Here is a 20,512-nt window from a genome sequence, read left to right as displayed (position 1 = left end):
GAGAAGATTCTTATCCCACCCTGAGTGCTCCCTAGGTGAGAAGGCAGAACCCTCCTCATCACTGTTCCTCAGCCTAAGCAATCCTCCATCCTCCTCTCCATGTCCTGGTTTGCCTCCAAATCACCCCAAACTGACATTATCACCAGGAGGGAAGGAAGAATTTGTACACGATGCTCAGCCCTGATGTTTTAATGGAAATACTGTGCTACAGTCAAGTTTACAACATTGGTATAGAAATCACATGGGTTGTGGGCCGAGGATCACGTTACAGAATACAAAAAGCAAGATCAAATAAAAAGAAAATTAGAAAAAAAGCAAACCTCTGCTATTGTACAGGCTGGGAGCAGAGCTGGGATGTCAGATGGAGCACCAGAGGCAGAGGTGTCCCCACGGTGTGTCCCAGACACCTGCACCAGCCCCCCTTGGCTCAGTGACATGCAGGCACAGGACCCCCAACCAAGCAGTAGCAGCTGGTACTTCCAAGCTGGCCAAAAGGCTAAATCACCAAAGGCTTTCCCTTCCACATCACCTTGAGCATACACCAGAATAAAAAAAGGGGAGAAAGAATCGGGGAGAGTGCATGACACCTTTGGAATGGAAGAGGATAGGAGATCCCCTTCCTGCCTGGTTACAGCAAAGGAGGAGAAACGGGTGATTTATTGCTAGCAAAGTGTGAAAATCCCCTCCTGGGCTCTTCCTTCTCTCCCTCTTCTCCATAGGAGGCTCCCGTTCCAGACCTGGCTGCCAATGACTCGTGGCCCCTCGGGGCTGTGACTCCCACCCCGGCTCCAGGTCCCCCCTCCAGCCCTGCTCCCGGCCTCTCTCCGCAGCAGGGAAGGAGCTGTGGTGACAGGAGGAGAGAATCTGGAACCAGGTGATATTTAAGGTCCCTTCCAGCCCAGGCCCTTCTGTGGTTCTGTGAACCTGCTGTCCCAGGACACAGCGAGTCCCTGGGAGGGGCTGAAGCCATAGCAGAGCCCTGCTCGTGGCTCCCTATCCAGGGGTGTAGGACTAGCAGCACGGATTTTTGCCACCTCTTTTTGAGGAGACATGGTGCAGTGGCTTACAAAGTCAGTGCTGACTTCTTTATTTTTAAATTCAGAATCTTCCCCCACATTTTAAATATCTGCCAGTGTTAAATTTCTCTACTTAAAAAAATATATATCCCATATGTGGATTTCTGGAGTGAAATGCACCAAGACCCCCCCCCCCCCCCCCCAGTCTCTCCTCCTTCTCTTGCCCACACACACACACACACAGAGCAGCTCTGTCAAATACTGGCTTGGTATTTCCCATGATGTTTTCTCCAACACAGAAAGGGAAAAATACATCAGCACAATCAGCCCCAGCTGAGTTGCTCAGCAACACTTCCCAAAAGCGAAGATCCTTGGAGCTGGAAGACAAGGTGGATAAAAATTACCCACCAGGAAAAAAGCCAAACATTTTAAAAAATTAAAATTATATACTCTATATTTATATTTCCTTCAGGCTGCTTATACCTCCGTTGTTTAACCCCCAAACTCACACGCTGCCTCTGCTGTTTCCTCTTGCCAGCTGTAGAAAAGGGGTTGGGATCACACCTCCCTCTTCCCTCCCCTCTCCCACCCCAAAACCTGCATGCTGCAACAGTGCCTTTCAGACCAGGAACACAGCTGTGGGTGAGCGAGTGTCTTCCTCCAGTTAAGAACAAAGACATTATTTTTTTTATTTACAAAAAAAGGAGAAAAAAGTTTCCACACAAAAGCACTACAATGATAACTCCCTTTGGTAAAAAGTGTAATAAATGTCTCCATCGGTCTGTCTGTCGGTACTAATTCTCAAGCCACCTGGTACTATGGTACACAAGAAGCTAGTACAGTTATGCTAGCACATCAAGCATAATTCCTTTAATAAAAAAAAAAAAACCCAAAAAGGAAAAAAACAAAAAAAATTGACAATTTGTACATTTATTTACAAAAAAGGAGGGGAACATGTTAAAATCGTGTTGTTCTCTGCTGTGTGTGTGTACGTACATGTGTGTGAAAAGCTGGTGCATGGCACTAGGAGAGACTAGTAAACAAGCAGGTACAAAACAACAAAAAAAAAAAAAACCAAAAACCCAAAATAAAAATAAAACAGTTCCACTGGCACTAGAAAGGACAGACCGATCTGCACAGGGTGAGTCCAGCCTGGGAGGGAAGGGAGGAAGCAGAGGAAGCCGGGGCCCGCTGCCCCACGGCCGCACGCCGGAGCCCGCCAGGAGAGGAGACTCCGGTGGCGACAGCACCTGCGGATTTTGGGGACACATCCCAGCGGGCCGGCGGTGGAGAGCATCCTGTTCCCCTCCCTCGCCGCTCAGGGCCTCCGGGGAGTCAAAGCCTCAACGCTGCTGGTGTGTACGAGCTCGTGGTGTTTCTCTGGGATGGCTCAGTTCAGAGAAGGGTCCTTCCTGCTCGGAAAGGGCCGGCAGCCCACGGCCCCGCGCGGAGAGCCGCATCCCCACGGGGAATCCCGCCGGGACAGGCTGTACCAGCCACGCACTAGTCAAGTGGCCATGTTAGGAGATACACAGTGAGGGGAGAAAGGCATCTCCCTCCTTCCCTGGATGCGCGCACACACACACATCTCCCGGGCTCTTCCCTCGCCCCGGGGGACTCCTAGGGTGTCTTGAATATCGTGCCGTATTTGACGCGGTACTTGTTGATGCTGACAAAGTGCAGGGTCTCTGTGTCACAGGTGGTGGTGCAGGGCACCAAGCCCTCCAAGCCTTCACCCATGAGCCACTTGTTTGTCTCGGCTGCCATTTCGCGGGGCACGTGCTCCTTGGTCCATTTGTCCACCCAGGCCTGGAACCGCTGGTGCAGCCGCTTGCTCACCCTTTCGTGGGACTGCAGAAACAGGAGAGGCGTTAGGAAAAGGCAGCTTTGACCCCCAAACTGCAGCATAACACCAAGCTTGGCTACTGGTTGAGACTGGCAAGGGGATCAAACACACAGGCAATTTGTAATGCAGGCACTGGACTAACGACAGAGGGAACGCTCTGATGAGGGTCCCCCCGGGGCTCCTCTCCAAGCAAAAATATGGCAAAATGAGCTCAGAAATATAAAAAAGTTTATGCTCTTTGTTTAACACAGCAGTTCATGGGCTGGGGACACAGAAGATATCCAGCGGGAGCCTGAAAGCTGCATGCCCAGCTCAGAGTGAGTCCCTTCTGCATTGCCCAGAAGATGCTGCAGTCTCCTCTGCTACCACCCACGACCAGGCAAGTCCTGCTCTTCCCAGCCCTCGGGGTCTGTCCCAGCCCCCCAGAGAGGGGCACAGTCTCAGGAAAGAGCAAGTTCAACATGCATTACATATACTGGGGACACAATTGCTACAGAAAATTAAGATCCAGATCAGGTCTAACAGGCTCAAGAAGCCCTGACTTAAGAGAAGGATCAGGAAAGGAAGAGCTGTGCACTTTGAGGCACAGCTCTTGGGGCCTAAGGAATGTAAAATGGAGGACATACGATATAAAGCCATGGCTACAGTCATAACTGAAAACAGCCAATATAATTAAACCTCCAGAATAAAACTTACAGATTTTATTGTTTGTTTGCTCTTCTCCCAAAGCCTGACTGGTTTGGGGTATTAACTGCTAAATCCGATAGATTTGTTTTCCAAAATCCAATGTAGCTTCTACAGCTCCCTCAGTGTATTCCAGTAACCAAGAGCTAAGCTGCACACTACATATTTAACACTTCAAGAATTGATACTCGGATTCTCTGTGAAGAGCAGTTACACACAGTATCCTGCTTATAAGCTTACATTTCCTTGAGGTTTGTGCCAGTTGAATGAGATAGACTGAATTCAATCAGAATCCTCAGTAGCAGCATTTCAAAGAGTCACTATGCTGCAATAAAATGCTCTCATCTGATGTGGATGCAAAGTTTTAGAGAATTACTTTACATCTGATGAACTAAAGCCACTACCTGTATCTCATCAGCAAGAAACATGGTAAGTAGTTGTTTTAGAAACATAAATACACTATAGAAGTGGATGGAAATATTCCCGTAAGCTGAGATAATGAGAGTGTCAAAGCATCCAAATGGCCAGATCAGTTTCCTCCAGTGCAATCCTCCTAAATTTCACCCATCTAGAGTCACAAGCTCTTTTCATCTTGGATAAACCCAAACCTTTACAGCTTCCCAAACAGCTGGAAGGGCAACACCTCCTTCCTTCCCCTGGGTCCCAGGAAACACCAGCAACCCACCCCATTCTCTGGCTGGCTCCTACCTGCTGAGCTCGCAGCAGCGCGGTCCTCCTGTACATGTAATCCTCTGATTTGATCACGTACACCATCTTATATGAGTTCAGCTTGAATTTACACTCCATCTTGTCCAGGCTCTCCAAGTTCTCCATGGACTTCTTACTGTTCCCCTCCTTCCCTTCCTTCTCCTGCTGCTCCCGACCACGCTGACACTTGCGGATCCGCCTCAGATTCCTGCAAACCAGAGAATCCCTCTTGGAATTAGCACCCGCTGCTGGCACTGCACAGCTGGGTGTAGCTCAGCTTAGGTGGTGGATCTCAAGGCCAGGTTGGACAGGGCTTGGAACAACCTGGTCTAGTGGGAGGTGTGTCTGCACACAGCAGGGGATGGAATGAGATGAGCTTTAAGGGCCTTTCCCAGCACAGCCTGGCCACTCACCTGGGCAGGAAGACGGGTTTCTGGGCCAGGTGCTCGCGGAGCTCAGGGGAGGTAGAATCAGAGTTGATGTACCGCTCCACGTAGTCAGACCAGCGCTGGAAGCAAGCACAGAGCGCACATCAGCCACTGCCCTCCTACCAAACAACGGGTGAGGGCTGAGGAGGCTAAGCTGGAAGTCATGCAGAAGAACACAACATCCCTTCTGAAGGCTCTGTGCACCTTATGCCCAAAAAGGCAGCTGCAACGGTTCTTTACATGGTTTTGAGTATTTTCTAACACAAAATAAATCAAGAAGGATTTGCCTGCTCACATCACTGGAAGCTTTATGGCACGTCCTTGATGTTTCTTTGTCTTGTGTTAAGAGACCACGACTCAGCTGGACACTCTGATCCAGGGCAACCTTGACCATCACAGTGAGCTCTCTGGAGAAGCTGCCCTTACCTCTGCTTCCACAGGGTCATCTGAGTTTTCCTCTTCTGTGTCCAGCAGCTCAATGGTTAACTGAACTTGACCTCTGCTCTGAATGAACATCAGCTACAAAGAAAAAGCAGAAGGAACTTCAGCAAGAGGAGGTTTGAAATAGAAACAAACACCTTCACTTCTCATTGGGGCAAAGGGGCAATGAAACAAGTTGGCAGTTTTGGGGGCTTCTTGGGTGCTCAAAGTAAGTTTGGGAGCATGGGAAGAGATACTATACGCTCAGGCTTTTATCCAAAGTACTTCTCTGGCTCAGAAAGGGCCTGACCACTTCCTGCCTCTTTAGCAAAGGAAGTTATGGATTTGATTAGCACACGTTTATTAGCAATGTAGGCAAGCAGCAGTGACTTAATGCCCAGTGAATAGAGGCAGACCTCCCAACAACCGACAAAACTGAGACACCAGAGAAACAGGAGAGTTTGAGCTAACAAATCAAAAGCAGTGGCAGCCAAGCAGTCAGTATGATACAGCCCAAAGCTGCTGTGAAGCACTGGGGATATTCGTTGCTGTTCCAGGAAATATATTCCTCCTTGAAACTTCATTTCTGAGGGGCCCTTACAGAAGCATTAATCTCAAAAGCTGGCAATGCGTGTGCCGGTTTTGGCTGGGATAGAGTTAATTGTGTTCATTTTTGGTTGCCTAAACAAGGCACTTTTTTAAAGGACCAGTGCCTCTCCTTTCTGAGGCATGCCCTCAGCTCTTGCTGGTTTTACACTGCGGTTCAGAGCTTACCTTGAAGCAGTTCTCCTCGGACATGAGCTGCTCGGCTTTGCGCTGGTAGGCGGCCTCCAGGAGCGTGCGGGAGGACTGGGACGCCAGGAGCCCTCCTGTGGCTCCATTGCTGTTCTCTGACAGGTACAGGTCTGTCACCTGCACACAGATCTCATCGCTCACGATGTGCTGGAGCTGCAGACAGGAGCAATGGGGGAAGGGGTTTGTCAGGGAGGCTGCTACACCCCCATCAGAATAGAATAAAGTAAGGGTGTGACTATGGGATTGAGCTCAAGCAAAAAAATATCCCTTCGTTTCTTCCACTTGATGATGATCTCTGCTACTATGTGAAAAACCTACAATATCTTTAGAAAAATTAGCAGGTGGCAAAGCACAGCTACTCAGGGAAAAACTACACACAGAGAACATTCTGATCAGCAGCAGGGGAGGAAGGGCCAGAGCTCCGTGACACAGCGTGTCCTCTCCTCACCAAGGGGCTGCTGCTGTGTCTGAGGAGAGGGGTGGGAGGTTTAAGATCAAATCCATATTTTGTGTAAGTTTAAAAATCAATAGTCTCCCAACTGTCTTCTGAATTCAGTTAATCTCTGGACTGAAGGGCTTCTGAAAAGCAGCTCTGCCCTTCTGAAAGAGGAAAGCCCTTTCAAGCTATTTCACTTCCAGCCCCTTGTGTCTGTTTTTGTTCTTCATGCTACAAAAAGGCATAAGAATTTTTCCTTTGCTCACACATTCTTCCTACCAGCCCAATAAAAGGACTGGAGTTTAACAGCCAAAAGGAGCTACTCCAGCAGCCAGATAAAAGAGACAAAAGGTTTTTAGAAAAAGTGTGCACTCCTACAGCACTGATGGAAAGGAAAGAAACTATTTAGATGTAATTTCCTTTTTTTTTTTTCAATGCTAAAGCAAGATTAGCTCCGGACATGCTTTGAATACTTACATCCTAAAACATCTGGAAAACAAGGAGAACTTTGTAGAGGATATTCTCAATAATTCAAACAGATCAGAAATCAATTTCTATAATTTCTCTACTATGAGGCTTAGAGAGCTGGGTGAAGAAACACCCTGAATTTACCTTCTTACCCCTGAAACTCCCCATGTGGGCATACACCGCAGCCTCCAACGCGAGCCTGGGCTCACTGCAGCAAACAACCTGCCTGCTTTCTCTGCCCTGCCCCACCCAGCCCCTGCTGGCAGCCACCTGTCGGACGATGCTCTGGATCAGCTTGTCCATGGTGAAGGCGATGTAGGCGTGGATGGTGAACATCTCGCGCAGCGAGTCCTCGTACTGCGACGAGTCCATGTTCCCGTCCAGGAGGTTGCGCACCATGTCCAGGAAGGCCGGGTAATAATCCTCAACATCAATGTCCACTGCAGCAGGAGAGAAGGGGAGAGAGAGATGGGCACACCATCCCCAAGAAGGGTTGCTGTGAATTTTGGTCCTGAAGAGTTAGTTAAACTTGCCCTTTATGGACATAAATCTGTGTACATAAGATCATACCTTTTAGGGCCACAGGTATTTTCATAATCTCTTGCTTTCTAGCTCTAGCCTCCTCCATGAGCTTTTTGTTTCTGAAAGGTTTTACTCAGGGATTTGGGGATATACAAGTGTACAATGACAGCTCTTCTGAAATAACTGTGTATATTATCCTTCTGCTAGTCCAAATCCCATGTTCTCTACATCTTCCCATCTCCCCATAAAGAGAGCCCATCTTAATGGGTCACTGCTGTCACGTGCCTGAAGACGCCACACACTCTGTAAACACCATTTCCCCCCCAGCCTCCCACCAGAATCACTCACTGGGCTCCTTCAGTCGCAGCTGGATGGCAGGACTGTCACTCTTGTCTCGCTTTATGCCCAGCACTTCCCTCTCCCACTCCCGTTCCCGCGTCTCCTCCTCGATCTGCCGCTCGGCCTGGGTGCAGATCCGCAGCAGCCGCAAGCACAGGATCTGGTGCAGCCTCATGAAGATATACCAGTTGCTGTTCACGTAGAAGAGGTTGTAGACCTCATCCATGCCCCGCAGCTTCTGGGCTGTCGTGTTGTTGAACATCAGCTTGGTCTTGGGAGGACTACCCCCAACACCGTTGTGCTTTTTTGCAGCCCCAGTAGCTTCATCCACATCCATTTCCTCTTCCTCTTCCTCTTCCACATCCGAGAGTTCACCTCGCTGAGCAAACAGCAGGTCTGGAATGAAGTGATACATGATCTGCTTGATTTTGTACTTGTCCTCTTTCTGGATTCCTGTCTGCCGCTTCACATGGTGGATGATGAGAGAGGCAGCATCTTCCAGGATCTGCTTGTCTTCATAGGCGAGTGAGAGGTGTGGGCCCGTGGGGACTCCAGCATTGTCTTCTGAAGCCTGTTCTTGCCTCTACAAAGGAGAAACAGCATAAAAATCAGCCTAAACAATCCCTTTCCACCACCCAAGAGCCTGCTAGAAAGCTCCACCATTGGAAGAGATTTTCTCCCTCATCAAGCTGTGAGGAACAGGAACTGAAACTGCACTAGCAAAGCACATATGCTTGAGGGAAGGAAACTGTTGGTGACCATCTCACCTCATCATAGATGCTTTCAATCTCATTGAGGAGACTCTTTGACCTTAGGACCTTGGTATCATTCTGCTTGAAGTTGATGCCCTGGTGGTCCAAGGATTTCAGGTAATACTTCTCATTCTGCTCTCGCCAGACTTTATTAAATCCTCTCTGGGCTTCTCGCCACTCTTCCTCTTTCATCTTTAACCTTGGATCAAGAAAACAAAGGTGAGCTAAGAGGTGAGCATATAAGAAAAGTCTCAGCCCCTGGTTCTTGGTGAGTGTTGACAAGAGCTGAACTCCCAATGAAATGGGCCTGGATCAAAGACATCCCACAGAAAGGAGCTTTCCAGAAGGTGCCTCCTGGACACACCCTTCTGGAGAAACCACTCTGTGTTTCTTTAACATTTAGGTAAAACCACACAGGAACAAAGCAGCCCCAAGGGAGGGAATAAAGGGACAGGGAAGGCACAAAAGCTGGCCCCGGTCTCTCAGAAATCCCCAGAAAGCTTCACCTGTGGAACAGGGGCAGCTTAGTTTGGACAACTGAACAAAGCATGGACACCTGAGTACCCTGGGAATGCACTCCTGAACCTTGACTCTGCATCCCAAGCAAAGCACCCCTGATTCAGTCCAAGAAGGGTAGGGAAACTGGGACCTTGCATGTATTCTGGGAAGGCTGCTCCACCCAGCTCCAGAACTCCAACACACGGGACCAGGAGTCCCACAGACACAAACCAGCATGTGCTGCTTACACACCTCAACCAGTTGCTCAATCCACTCCCCTTTAACTGAGGAAGGGGAGGCTGACAACAGAAATATTCTTCAGGGAATCTGGGGATAGCAGAGACACCACGATCTGGGCATGTAGGCCCATAGGATTTGGAAAGGGATCACAGTCAGCCCTGGGACATCAATTCCCTTACTTACACACAGTGCTGACACCAGGGAAGAAAAAGTTTAAGAGGAAACTAAAAAAGCTCTATATCCTTCCAGCTGAGCTGTAAGATTTTGGTTCAGGAGGGCAATTCCCTCTAGGTGATTATTACGGAATACACCAACTGTCCAGAATAGAAATGAACTTTTTCGTTTCACAGAATAACAGAATCATGGAATGGTTTTGTTCAAAAGGGACCTTACAGATCATCTTGTTCCACCCCCTACCATGGGCAGAGACATTTTCCACTGGACCATGTTGCTCCAAGCCTTGAACACTTCCAGGGGTGGGCCAGCCACAACCTTTTGGGGCAAATTTACAGCCTTGTGGAGGGCACACTCCCTAGGGGCAGAAACTAGCCGAGCTTCCATAAGTTTGGACAGCATACAGTGCATTACCCTTCGGAAGGGACCCTGGGGCAGGCTGCAGGGGCAGTCAGTACCTTTTCAGCACGATGGGAACAGCCACTGACGGGTTCTTGCGAAGCCCATCGATGATGTCTGCTGCCTTGTCAGCGTATATCCTCTGGAGAGCCTTGCGGTGGATCACCTCCGAGGTGCCCCCCAGGGTGTTGTCCAGCCGGAATTTGGCCTGCTCCTCCGCAGACAAACGAGACAGCTTCTTCTGGATTGCCTCGAGAACGCGGATGGTTGCCAGGTTGGTCTCCAAGACAACATCCAGCTGGAGAGAACAGTGCATTAGCCGTAGCATTTGAATAGACAAAACATGATACTTCACCGAGGCAAACATTCAAGTGACATGAAACAAGAAGCTGCGCCTGTTTAACAAGGTGTACTCGAGCACTTTGGTGTTCAGCTGCTCTAAAATAATCCAATTACATTTCATCTGCTACCCAAATAATACTGTGGAAGAATTTAAAAGGTACTAGAATGATATTGTTCGGAAATTACATCTTCCTGCTGGGAACAGAACACAATTGACAGTTACTCTACAAACGGACGTGCCAAATCTGTGCAGATTCAGGTAATTGCCCAGCTAACTTCCATTTCCAGTCAAAATGTCAGTCATTTAAAATCCTGAACATATTGCTTTGCAGATGATTACAGGGGAATGCATGTTCTCATGCACTATGTGGGCAGGAAGAACAGAAAAGATGCAACAATTCCATGCTGGCCATTCAATAGTTTCATGTGGAGCAGGTGAATGAAGAGCTCTACAGAAAAGGTAGGGGCAGGGGTGGCAGCTCAGGTTATGCAGCCACTGCTTCTTGCATGAAGAGAAAACAAGCTTTTATGCCAAAAACCAGGTGGCAGACACAATAAAAGATGCAGAACTAAAGGTATCATTACATAAAACTCATTAACTGTCCACAGAACAGAGCTTTCCAAGACAAGAACCAAGGAAAAGCAATTTACCTCAAAACGCTCGTCCTCACACCTGTAGATGTGCTCTTCATATTGTGTCTTCTTGGAGCTCACAAATGTGGAATCTTCAGACCAGGATGGGAAGGAGACCCAGGTGTCATTCAAAACCTTTGAGGGAATCAGAGAGAGAACAAGAGTCATGGTCAGTGTGCAAGGGGGTCACACTTGGCCAGCTTCAAGAGCACTCTTCTGATGGGATAATCTAATTCCCAGTTGGAAAGAGTGTGTGCCCCTTCCAAAGCCCAGCTTTCACAGGGCAACACCAAACAGCCAGAACCCAAACAGCCAGGCAGCCTGAAAAGTTCATAGGCTGGAGCTGTGAGGAAAAACCTTGCAGGAGAAGAGGAAAATAAAGGTGAAAGGAGCTTTTTCTGCTTCTTTGGATTAGTCAGCTGCAACCAGCTGGTTCCCTATGTGTGATTTACCATCAACACTGTATGGTCACCACAGCAGCCCTGACTGTTAGGACACAGTTGCTGCCTCCAAATAAGGCTAATTGTAAGTATAAAACCATACCCCAATATCACCTTTCCTGACAAAACAGCTCAGCACTTTCAATATAGGAGCAGACCATTAAAAAGCAAACAAACAAAAAAAACAGCAACAACCTCAAAGAGGCCGAATGCAAAGAAACCCAAAATGATTTTGGCAGGCAGTCTTGAAAGCCAGGTCCAGTTCTCATAAACCCAAAGCCTGAACAACCAAGTCATTAGATTCTCACAGGGAGAAAAGTTTGTAACTGCATCACACAAGAAGCTTTTGAGAGACATGTCAAGACATGGATTAAAAATTCAGCATTTCAGGGAGAAAGATAGATGCATCTGAGGGAATACGTGGGAGAATCTGTCTAGAGAAAACATGATTTTCTTTTAAAGCTGGCCTGGGGACAACTATGAAAGCAGGCCAAGTGAGAATTTAGGTAAAAAGGTATCCTGAATTACATACTACCTTGTAAAGGACCTCTGAGATCACATTCAGACCACACAGAAAACCAGTTCTGTCATCTCCTACTTAAGTTTGCAATCTTAACGTTCCTTTCACATAACACATGGTAAATAAGATGCAGGAGCAGTGGGTATGTCAGTAATTAACCACCATAACTATTCAGTAGGTTTTTCTCCAGCTGCCCCCCAACACTCTATGCAAACCTCTCACAAATGCTGCTGGAGAAGAGCTGATGCCAACCATCAAAGCCACGTGGGCAGCACAACTTCCAGCCAGCTTCCAGCATAACCCAGTTCCTAGACTGACACCTCACCCTGTGCAATAGCTTCTGGATATGATCCAGATGTTTACAGGAGTGCCACCAGGAATTCCTTGGGTGTGCTCCCCTCGGGCTGCCACACGCACCGCGGTGATCCCGAGCCAGGATGCCGTGCCCGCACACGCCTGGGTGAGGAGCAGCATGGATCAGTGCTGGGCAGGCAGCAGCCTGGCCCCAGCTCCATGGTCACCACCACCAGATGTGCCCTGACATCCCCAGGAACCTTTCCAAACAGGCATACAAACTAAAGCCCCCATCCTGCTCTGTTTTGCTCGCTTTTGCTCTGATGCTTTAAAAAGGCTGGGAAGAGCCTTCCTCTGTGGCACAGCTCCTGCCTTACCTCTTTACACAGTGGAGTTCTCCCCGTGCACTTGGGCTGCTGGTAGCTCTTGGGCAAGGCTCGGTAGCTGGAGCCCAGCCTCTTGCAGGAGGCATAGTCAATCTCCATGGCAATCCCCTCAGTAGCCCGTTCCTTTGGATACGTCTCCATGTGAACAGACTCCTTATATCCCAGAAAGTTTTTAAACCAAGTGAACAGTTCTGGGAATTTCCTAAAATAAAAGGAATGAAGTGATAAACGAGCTAAACAGAACACAAATAGTACCAAGATGTGATGCTGAGGCTAGAACTGATTACTACAGACAAGCCTCTAAATTATCAATCTGGTGAGAAGACTCTGCTCAACCCCACTCCCACAGAGCCTGACCAAATGGGAAGCAAGCACCTGTTGTTGATCAGGTGGGGGATTGCTCTCTTGGTGCAACTCAGGTGCTCCACGATTAGTGACCAGCAAAGAGCAGCTGTCAAGGCTTTTGCTACAGGAACAGCACTCGTGGCACAGTCACACCTGGGTCTCCCCAAACTACCCTGGTAGTGAACTCAGGTAAGATTCCTCATTGTTTGCCAATGGTTTGAACCTTAAACCAGATCCTTCCTTTCCAGAGCCAGCAAGAAGAAACCAAAAGGCAATTCTGTAACTACACAAAAGGTTTCAGTGCCAAGCAATTGCTTCAACCAGATTCCAAAGAGCAGCATAAATAATGGAGAAACCTTTGCCTGCAAGGCCCAAGTTTGCCTGTTTGCAGAATTTCCTGAAAAATTTATTCGTCTAAAATACAGCATTTGCTCATGTCCTCTTATTTCATGCAAAGCTCCAGCAACAGGATGAACTGAACCTGTTACTACTTGAATCACTAGTTATTCATTGCTTTTTCATTGTATGGCAAAAGATAATGTCCAACTCCAGAATAAAAAAAAACCCTTGTATTATATCTTTCCCTATAGTTAGGAGCATAGGCAGTAGATGGGAAAAGTACAGAATTTTCTTGTCAAATATTGCACCTTTTCTAATGCCTGACTAATTCCAGTGGATGTACAGAGTGAGTGGAAGCTCCTTAGGGCAGTTTCTCTGAACAGTAGCTACTGTAATGGGGTCCTGAACCCAATTTATGTTGCTACTGCCTTCTTCTTTGGAACCAGCAACTCAGTGTCCAGGCAAAAGAAACACTAATCCTGCTGCCCAAAGCTGATGAGAGGGTATCTGTTGGTTTTAACCAATTAATAGAGCTGTTCTGTACACTGCTGACAATCATGGAAGTTGTAAATTCCTATTAAAAGTATGGAGTTCCTTAACATTTTTGGCTTTGTGACAGAATTCAGCTGCTTTTTGGAAACCTTAGTGAGCTTATATCAGCACTCTGCTTTTTTGGGGGGACATTTCCTATGCAATTAGACAGTCAATCTTTTCTGAAATTACATAACCCGTAATTCCAGAGCAAGAAACTGCAGTAAGAGGCTGCTAATAATTTTGTTTGCCCCACTGGAAAGGGAAGGCAAACAGCAAGAAACACCTGTACTGCTCCTGCATGCTGCCTGTCAGGACACAGCTGAGAATCTCTCTGTAATAAGGAATAGGAAAGGGCAGTGCAGAAGACCATGAAGATGAGTGTTTCTTTCCTGGCTCCACAAGAGAAGCAGAGCAGGAAAGGGGCTGCACTTACCCCAGGAATGGAGAGACCAGCTGCACGAGCTCAGCTCGGGAGATCACCTCCTGGTTGAAAATCACCAGGCAGCGCAGGAAGTTCTCGTATGCCTCTGTGCTACGCAGAGCTTTGCGGACCTGACCCACAGGAGACAAGAGAAGAGGAGCTGTCAGGGTGAGACTAAGCAGGGAGAGGTCCAGGAGACCTGGATTTGACACTGTGCTTCCCACTGAGGCACACAAATCCTTGAGCTGAACAGAGAGAACGTGCCCTGCACACAGGGCCAAAAAACTGGTAGTGATTGGAGCCACCCCACGCTGGGATCCCCTGCAGCGTCAGCACTGGGGCATTACTCTAAGATAGGAGCTGCAAGTGAAGAACTAAATCCTTCAAAGAACCCTGTAGCAGCTGGATTACAAAACACTGAAACCATGGACAACATCAGCTGTAACTGCAGCACCACCAACCCACCCAGGGTTGCTTTTAAACTCCAGAGAGTATTTCAAATAGGGAGTGAGGATATGAGACCCATACCCGGGGTACCACCTCTCCAGCCTCTGCCTGCTTCCAGCTTGGATTGTCACAGACAATCCTCCTTCTGTAACCCCAATCTTCACAGAATGAGGAAGCCAAACTGTTCATCCCAACACCACTATCTTCCCCACAAGAACAGCTGGATCTACATATCAGACTGAGATCTATCATTGTTAAGTTATTCATCATTCTGGTTATAATTATACAGCAGGGATTTCTAGGGATTTACTCATGTTAACACCTACACATCCTTCAACCAATAAATTGGCTCCCAGTTATCATTAGCTGGGTCCCATCACGCTGCAGAATTCACCAGATCAGCAGGGAGCAACCAAGACTGTCATCAGTGTGCAAATATTGCTTAAAAGATGATTTTAAGTTCATCCCATGCTCCCCTCTGAGCTATAAGACACTGTATGGACATCTCAGAGCAGACACCAAGGTACCACTTGGAAACATCCCATATCTCCTTCACTTGATCTGTGTGTTAAACCAGCAACAGGTAACAACTGTGCAATTAATTAGATTAATCTCTGAGGGGAAATTAAAAAAAAAAAAAACCAGCCCAATGTAAATATGAATCAGGTACTTTGTAAACTGAGCTCCCCCACTGCAGCCAGCTGGCTGTAGATGGGTACAAGCTGTGCCAACACAGCAAGACACACCACGCACATCATCAGCTGTACAGGGATCTTACAAAGGGGAAAACCATTTGGAGTGTGGGTTACAGGAAAAAATTCCCATTCCCTCAAACAAATCACAGCAGCAGCAGGTGGAAAGCTGGAGAAGGAACTTTGGGGAAAAAGCATGTGTAAAAAATATAACAAATTTTTTAAAAATTCAGTGTATCTGACTTAGAGGTTGCATGATACATCTGAGGTCAAGCTGAGAAATGTTATCAAAGTGGTGTAAATCTCACACACTTCACTGTGATCAACATCCAGATGTGTATACAGGAAGGACATACATCAAGGACATGCAACATCTGCCTCCTTCCTCTCACCTTCTCAAAGAAGAGAGATTCTGTCCCCACACCATGTTTGCTGGCTTCTGCCAAAGACTGGTCTTTCAAACCAAGCAGCTTTGGTTTCTTCTGTTATCAAAAAAAAAAAAAAAAAAAGCAATGAAAAATAAAAGGGGTGTTCAGCAAGTTGGGACAATCTGATTATCTATCACACATGAGTGCCAGCTCCCTGACGCCACCATGTGCTTCCCATTAAAGGAAAGGTGGCCTTTCTGGAGGAAAAGTCTGTTAAAGCATGTGCTACAAGTTGATTTACTGAATGTTAATAAGTAGCATGCCACTCCAAATATTTGTAATACATTGTTTCACCCTTTCCTGTAACTACCTGATTGTTTCAATCACACTACAGCATATCTTACTTTGATAACTAGTTTGGAAAACTGCCAGAATAAATGATTTTCCTATCACTCATCCAGTTCTACAAGTCTTACACCTCCACAGAACAACAATTTTTTTCTCTATTACACTCTACTGCAAGATGATTTATTTTCCCTGTCCTCAGAAAGGCTGAAAGTTGCCTCCAAAACGTGCTTCATTTTGGTGCCCTCGATTTGAAGAGGAGGAGAAAGGGCAGAAGGGGACTTAAATGGTACAATTATGCCTGCTAATGCTTTTCATGACAAAAGAAGATATGCTGGCTTCAAAAAAAGCAGGCAAATATATCTCTCATGCACAAACTCGAGGCCACCTGGCCACAGGACAATTTTTGTTGCACTACAAAGCCTCGCTGCTCTCACAAATCATGCGTCATTTGAAAAGGGCGAACTCTGCTGAGAGAATAATCATTTATCATTGTATTAAAGGCTTTATCACAGGAAAGATGAGCAAACATGATTCTACTGCATCTGCTCCAAGTTCTACTACAACAAAGCTTTCAGTCACACCTTTTCAGCTCATCTTTTCCTACATGCCTTAGTAACATTTGCTACAAATATTGGGCAAATTTATTCTGTGGCATGACTGAGACTTTCGTCTCCACACTCCATAACTCCCCCTCATTAAACACTGCTAATAAAACTACATCTTTATTAGAAAGTGATGAAAATTCTGTTTCCTCATGCCATTAAAGTAACTATGTCCCACCCTCAGGAACAGACACCCCCATCGGTTTGCAAAAATCAGATGCAAAGACTTGTGCTTGGAAACAAGGGCTTCTGAAAGGTTGAAAGACAAACACTATTTTCCATGTTCTCAAGCTGCAGCCCAGCCACAAAAATCAGAAGGACCTGGAAAACACATCCTGCTCTGCCCCAGCCTCCTGGGACAAAGAGGGCTCTGAAGGAGCAGCACAGGCTCTTACCTTCACCGGAGGGGTTGCTCCAGTGCCCGAGTGCCGTCGGATCTGGCAGCCATTCTGGTTGGGTCTCTGCTGCTTGTTGTTGAGCTGTGGTTTCTTCACTGTGCCCCCGTGGTCATTCCTGACCGATTCCACTTTCTCTGCAGTTGTCTTACTTAACAGCTTGGTCAGAGACAAACCCATAAGAGCATTAGGGCTACAGTCCACACAAAATGTCACTGAATGGGCTGGGTTGGAAGGGATCTTTAAGATAATTCAGTTTCAATGCCATGCCATGGTCAGGGACACCTTTCACTATTCCAAGTTGCTCAGAGTTCCATTCAATCTGCCCTTGAACACCTCCGAGGACAGGACAGCCACAGCTTCCCAGGGTAGCCTGTGGCAGTGTCTCACCACCCTCACAGGGAAGAATTTTTTTCTAGTATGTAAGCTAAACCTACTCTCTTTCAGTTTGAAGCCATTCCCCCTTGTCCTGTCACTCCATGCTCTTGTAAAGAGTCTCTCTCCATCTTTCTTTGAGGCTCTCTTCAGGTACTGGAAGGCCACAATTAGGTGACCCCCGAGCCTTCTCTTTTCCAGGCAACAATCCTAATTCTCTCAGCCTTTCCTCACAGGAGATGTGCTTCATCCCTCTGATGATCTTGGTGACCTCCTCTGGACTTGCTCTGACAGATCCACATCCTTCCTTTGCTGGGGACCCCAAAGCTGGATGCAGCAGTCCACAGGAGTCTGCTGCTCTTCCTAGCTCTAGATGATCAATGGATTTTACTGCAGTTACAGCACTAATATAGAACAACCCTTTCAGGCAAATGAATTGCATTTAAAATAAAAGTTATTTAAGAGACAAGTTGTAGCCAGAATACACAGTCTACACCCCTGACCTCCTTACTACACACCAGGAAAATTACAGCAAAAGCACATTTTTCTGAACACTGCCTTCATACATAACAGTCTGCACTAGGTATTTCATCCTATCTCCAAAGGTACTCACCACAGAGCTGTTGGCATCAGGCAGGAATTGCCCAAATTCTGAGAGCAGATCCTCCTGGTTCTTGAAGAGACGAGCCACCTGGGCATAGACCTCCTGCTCTGTCAGAGCTGGTGTGTAGTTCCCTCCTGCCTCCTTGGCATTACGCTGCTCTTTCTGCCAGAGGAAAGAGGAGAAGTGTCAGAAGAAAGGATGTACAAACAATTCAAGTGACAAAGAAAAAACAAACTTTCAGCAATAGAAATCATTAAATGGCAAAGGTCTGAGCTTCTTACGTAAAGCATCATACTATATTAATAGTATGGCTCTCATATATTCTAAATATCTATACTTTTATATACTATAAATACATCCTAAATGCCCAACGGGCCCTGCACAGTAAGACACTAACCAAGAAAGTGGGATTTTTGCTTTTAACATAGAGCTACCTTGCTCATCCTGACACATGCTCATAGAAAAATACCAAATCCAGTTTTTAAACAAGCATTTTTAGACATGTCCAAACAAAAATGATGGATTGAGATCTATTACTTCATACAGCTATGTAATCTCTTTAATTTGCCAGACTTCTGGTTAATTCAAGAGAATTCAAGACCAGGCTGGACAGGGCTTGGAGCAACCTGACCTGGGAGGTGCCCATGCCCATGGCAGAGGGTTGGACTAGATGATCTTTAAGGCCCCTTCCAATCCAAACCAGTCTATGATAATCTGCTGGCCACTGCTAGTACAGCAGAAGAACCAGATGCAAGTTTAGGACACCACCCCCAAAGCAAAGCAAGAGAAAATAACCATACACAGACACAAAGCCACGTTTCCAACACTCACCTGATACGTATGGAGAATCTCCAGGAAGGCTTTGTAGATGTCTGGCTGTCCCTGGAACCGATTTTTGATCTTGTTGACATAGTTGATGGCGTGGTTAAACTCCACGGGCTGATTGTTCTGCAGGGATGGTGTGGTGCCCAGAGAGATTGTCACAGGCGTGTGCGGCTGGACCGGCGGCGAGCGCGGCGACGCGTACGGCGGGATCGGGGGGGTCTGCTGGCTGGCAGGAGTATGAGCCTGCAACTGCGATGGCTGAGGAGAACACACGCTGCGTTAGGAAGCATCACATCCCCTCATGGTCTGGATAAAAGCACTTTTAATCCACTTAGGGATAAATAAATAAATAAATAAAACCAAATATTTAGTGGGCCAGCAGAGACTAAACCGCATCACGGAGACAAAATGCTTTGTTGTCATTAAGCAGTTGTTATTAAGATGATTTTCCTTGCTAATTGCTTTGGACTGAAAACTGACAAGAGACACAAACTACCGCAAAAACTTAACAGAGCCAAAATGCACAGGTACAGCTGGCTCCAACACTGCAAGTCACTTTGGCACTAGTGAACAATTGTGGGATGTATGACGGTAATAGCAAGGGAAAACTTGAGTTTCTTGAGACAAAAAGCAGGCAGTGAGTAATTATTTTGAATACTCTCAATGGATGTCAAACAGCCAGGTGAAAATTTAGTTTTGAGGTGGCAACTGGAAATGCAAATATTTATTCCCCTCACGTTTTACATTTCAAAACTTGTATTACATAGAGTTTTCAGGACTAAGAATGTAAATAACTGTTTTAGGATGGCCATAAATATCCTGTTACAAGGTCCTGCCTTGCTCAGCTACAGCTTTACCTGCCTGGTAGGGACATTCTACCTCATTGTCTAGCCTGCCCCTCAGGTTCTTTTTAAAGTTTCAGCAAGGGTAGTTCAACATTTTGCAGGTTTGATAGGGAGAAAACCATTTATCCCATGGTATTAAGAAGGAGACTGCTACATCTTTACTAAGAGCATGTGCTTTTTAAAAAAAAAATCCCTGAAATCTGGCACAGCAAGTTCATTCTGGAATGATCTGCAGCGTCCAGTTTGGTGACTCTTTTAGCAAATCTTTCAGCATGTTTTTGTTTGCCGTTTCTGAGCAGGAAGTTGCATGTCCCAACAATGTTTGTCCAGAGATCAGCTAACTGCCACATTTTAAATCCTGCTGCTTTTTAACTGCATGTTACCTTTTCCTTTAGCTTTTCCATGTAATTGCTATCTAACAGTTTAGGGTTTAACAGTTTAGCCCTTGAAACTTTGGAGATTCCCTAAGGCTCTGAAATATTTTTGCACTTTGAGGCTGAAATACACAAAATTTGATCTGGAGTAATCTCCTTGAATGTCTATTATCCTGTTCTGTTTCACATAAAATACATCTTTTGGACAGTAGCATCTGGATTATATCTAAGCCAGAGTCAAATTTGCTACTAAAAGGTCTCTGTTTTGGGCACACACAACCAATACCAACAGGCAACATCACAGTCATCTTGCTAAACTCTTGCACTTTAGATAATACCAATAACTCCTGAACCCTTCCAGCTGACAGCTGAACCAGACCCCTCTACAAAAACCATTCAATCTGAAAACAAGACTTCAAGCAATGCAGAAGCCACCAAATAACAAATGAAGGTTTCCTAAAGGCTTCATTGCCTCAAGCATTTGAAACGATACACACACTTTCAAACCAAAGGGAACATCTTTACCACAACCTCTGTTTTGTGGGCAATTTCTTGGGACTTTAGGTCTAAGACAATATACACAAAAGCAGGCAGATAGTGTCTGCCCAGTGCTTTAACTAGGAACCTTTTCCCTAGGGTTGCTGGATCACTTCTTGAA

At 46.5% G+C, this 20,512-nt stretch overlaps 1 protein-coding gene and 1 long non-coding RNA gene across 3 annotated transcripts in view; one reads left to right on the top strand and one right to left on the bottom strand.

Moving 5' to 3' along the window:
* Positions 1–752: 752 nt before the first annotated feature.
* On the top strand, positions 753–1,478 carry LOC140684829 (uncharacterized). The gene is made up of 2 exons (XR_012057648.1): positions 753–874; positions 1,316–1,478. It is a non-coding gene; the product is annotated as an uncharacterized lncRNA (long non-coding RNA).
* Positions 1,479–1,680: 202 nt separating this feature from the next.
* SIN3A (SIN3 transcription regulator family member A) overlaps positions 1,681–20,512 on the bottom strand; it is a 31,919-nt gene continuing 13,087 nt past the window's right edge. For both annotated transcript variants that reach the window (XM_030281636.4, XM_030281635.4), the window contains exons 6-21: positions 18,642–18,893; positions 17,820–17,972; positions 16,832–16,990; positions 15,511–15,600; positions 13,992–14,110; positions 12,332–12,542; positions 10,719–10,835; positions 9,785–10,023; positions 8,430–8,613; positions 7,672–8,245; positions 7,072–7,241; positions 5,877–6,050; positions 5,109–5,201; positions 4,668–4,762; positions 4,255–4,462; positions 1,681–2,867 (exon numbers count right to left, since the gene is read on the bottom strand). In XM_030281636.4, the coding sequence (XP_030137496.4) occupies positions 2,637–2,867; positions 4,255–4,462; positions 4,668–4,762; positions 5,109–5,201; positions 5,877–6,050; positions 7,072–7,241; positions 7,672–8,245; positions 8,430–8,613; positions 9,785–10,023; positions 10,719–10,835; positions 12,332–12,542; positions 13,992–14,110; positions 15,511–15,600; positions 16,832–16,990; positions 17,820–17,972; positions 18,642–18,893 (3,069 nt within the window). In that variant the 3' untranslated portion in view covers positions 1,681–2,636. The remainder of the gene's footprint in view (positions 2,868–4,254; positions 4,463–4,667; positions 4,763–5,108; positions 5,202–5,876; positions 6,051–7,071; positions 7,242–7,671; positions 8,246–8,429; positions 8,614–9,784; positions 10,024–10,718; positions 10,836–12,331; positions 12,543–13,991; positions 14,111–15,510; positions 15,601–16,831; positions 16,991–17,819; positions 17,973–18,641; positions 18,894–20,512) is intronic.

Source organism: Taeniopygia guttata, chromosome 10 (genome assembly GCF_048771995.1).
Source record: "Taeniopygia guttata chromosome 10, bTaeGut7.mat, whole genome shotgun sequence".
Classification (NCBI taxonomy): domain Eukaryota; kingdom Metazoa; phylum Chordata; class Aves; order Passeriformes; family Estrildidae; genus Taeniopygia; species Taeniopygia guttata.
The sequence above is the reverse complement of the archived record's forward strand: the minus strand, read 5'-3'. Positions and strand labels throughout refer to the sequence as shown.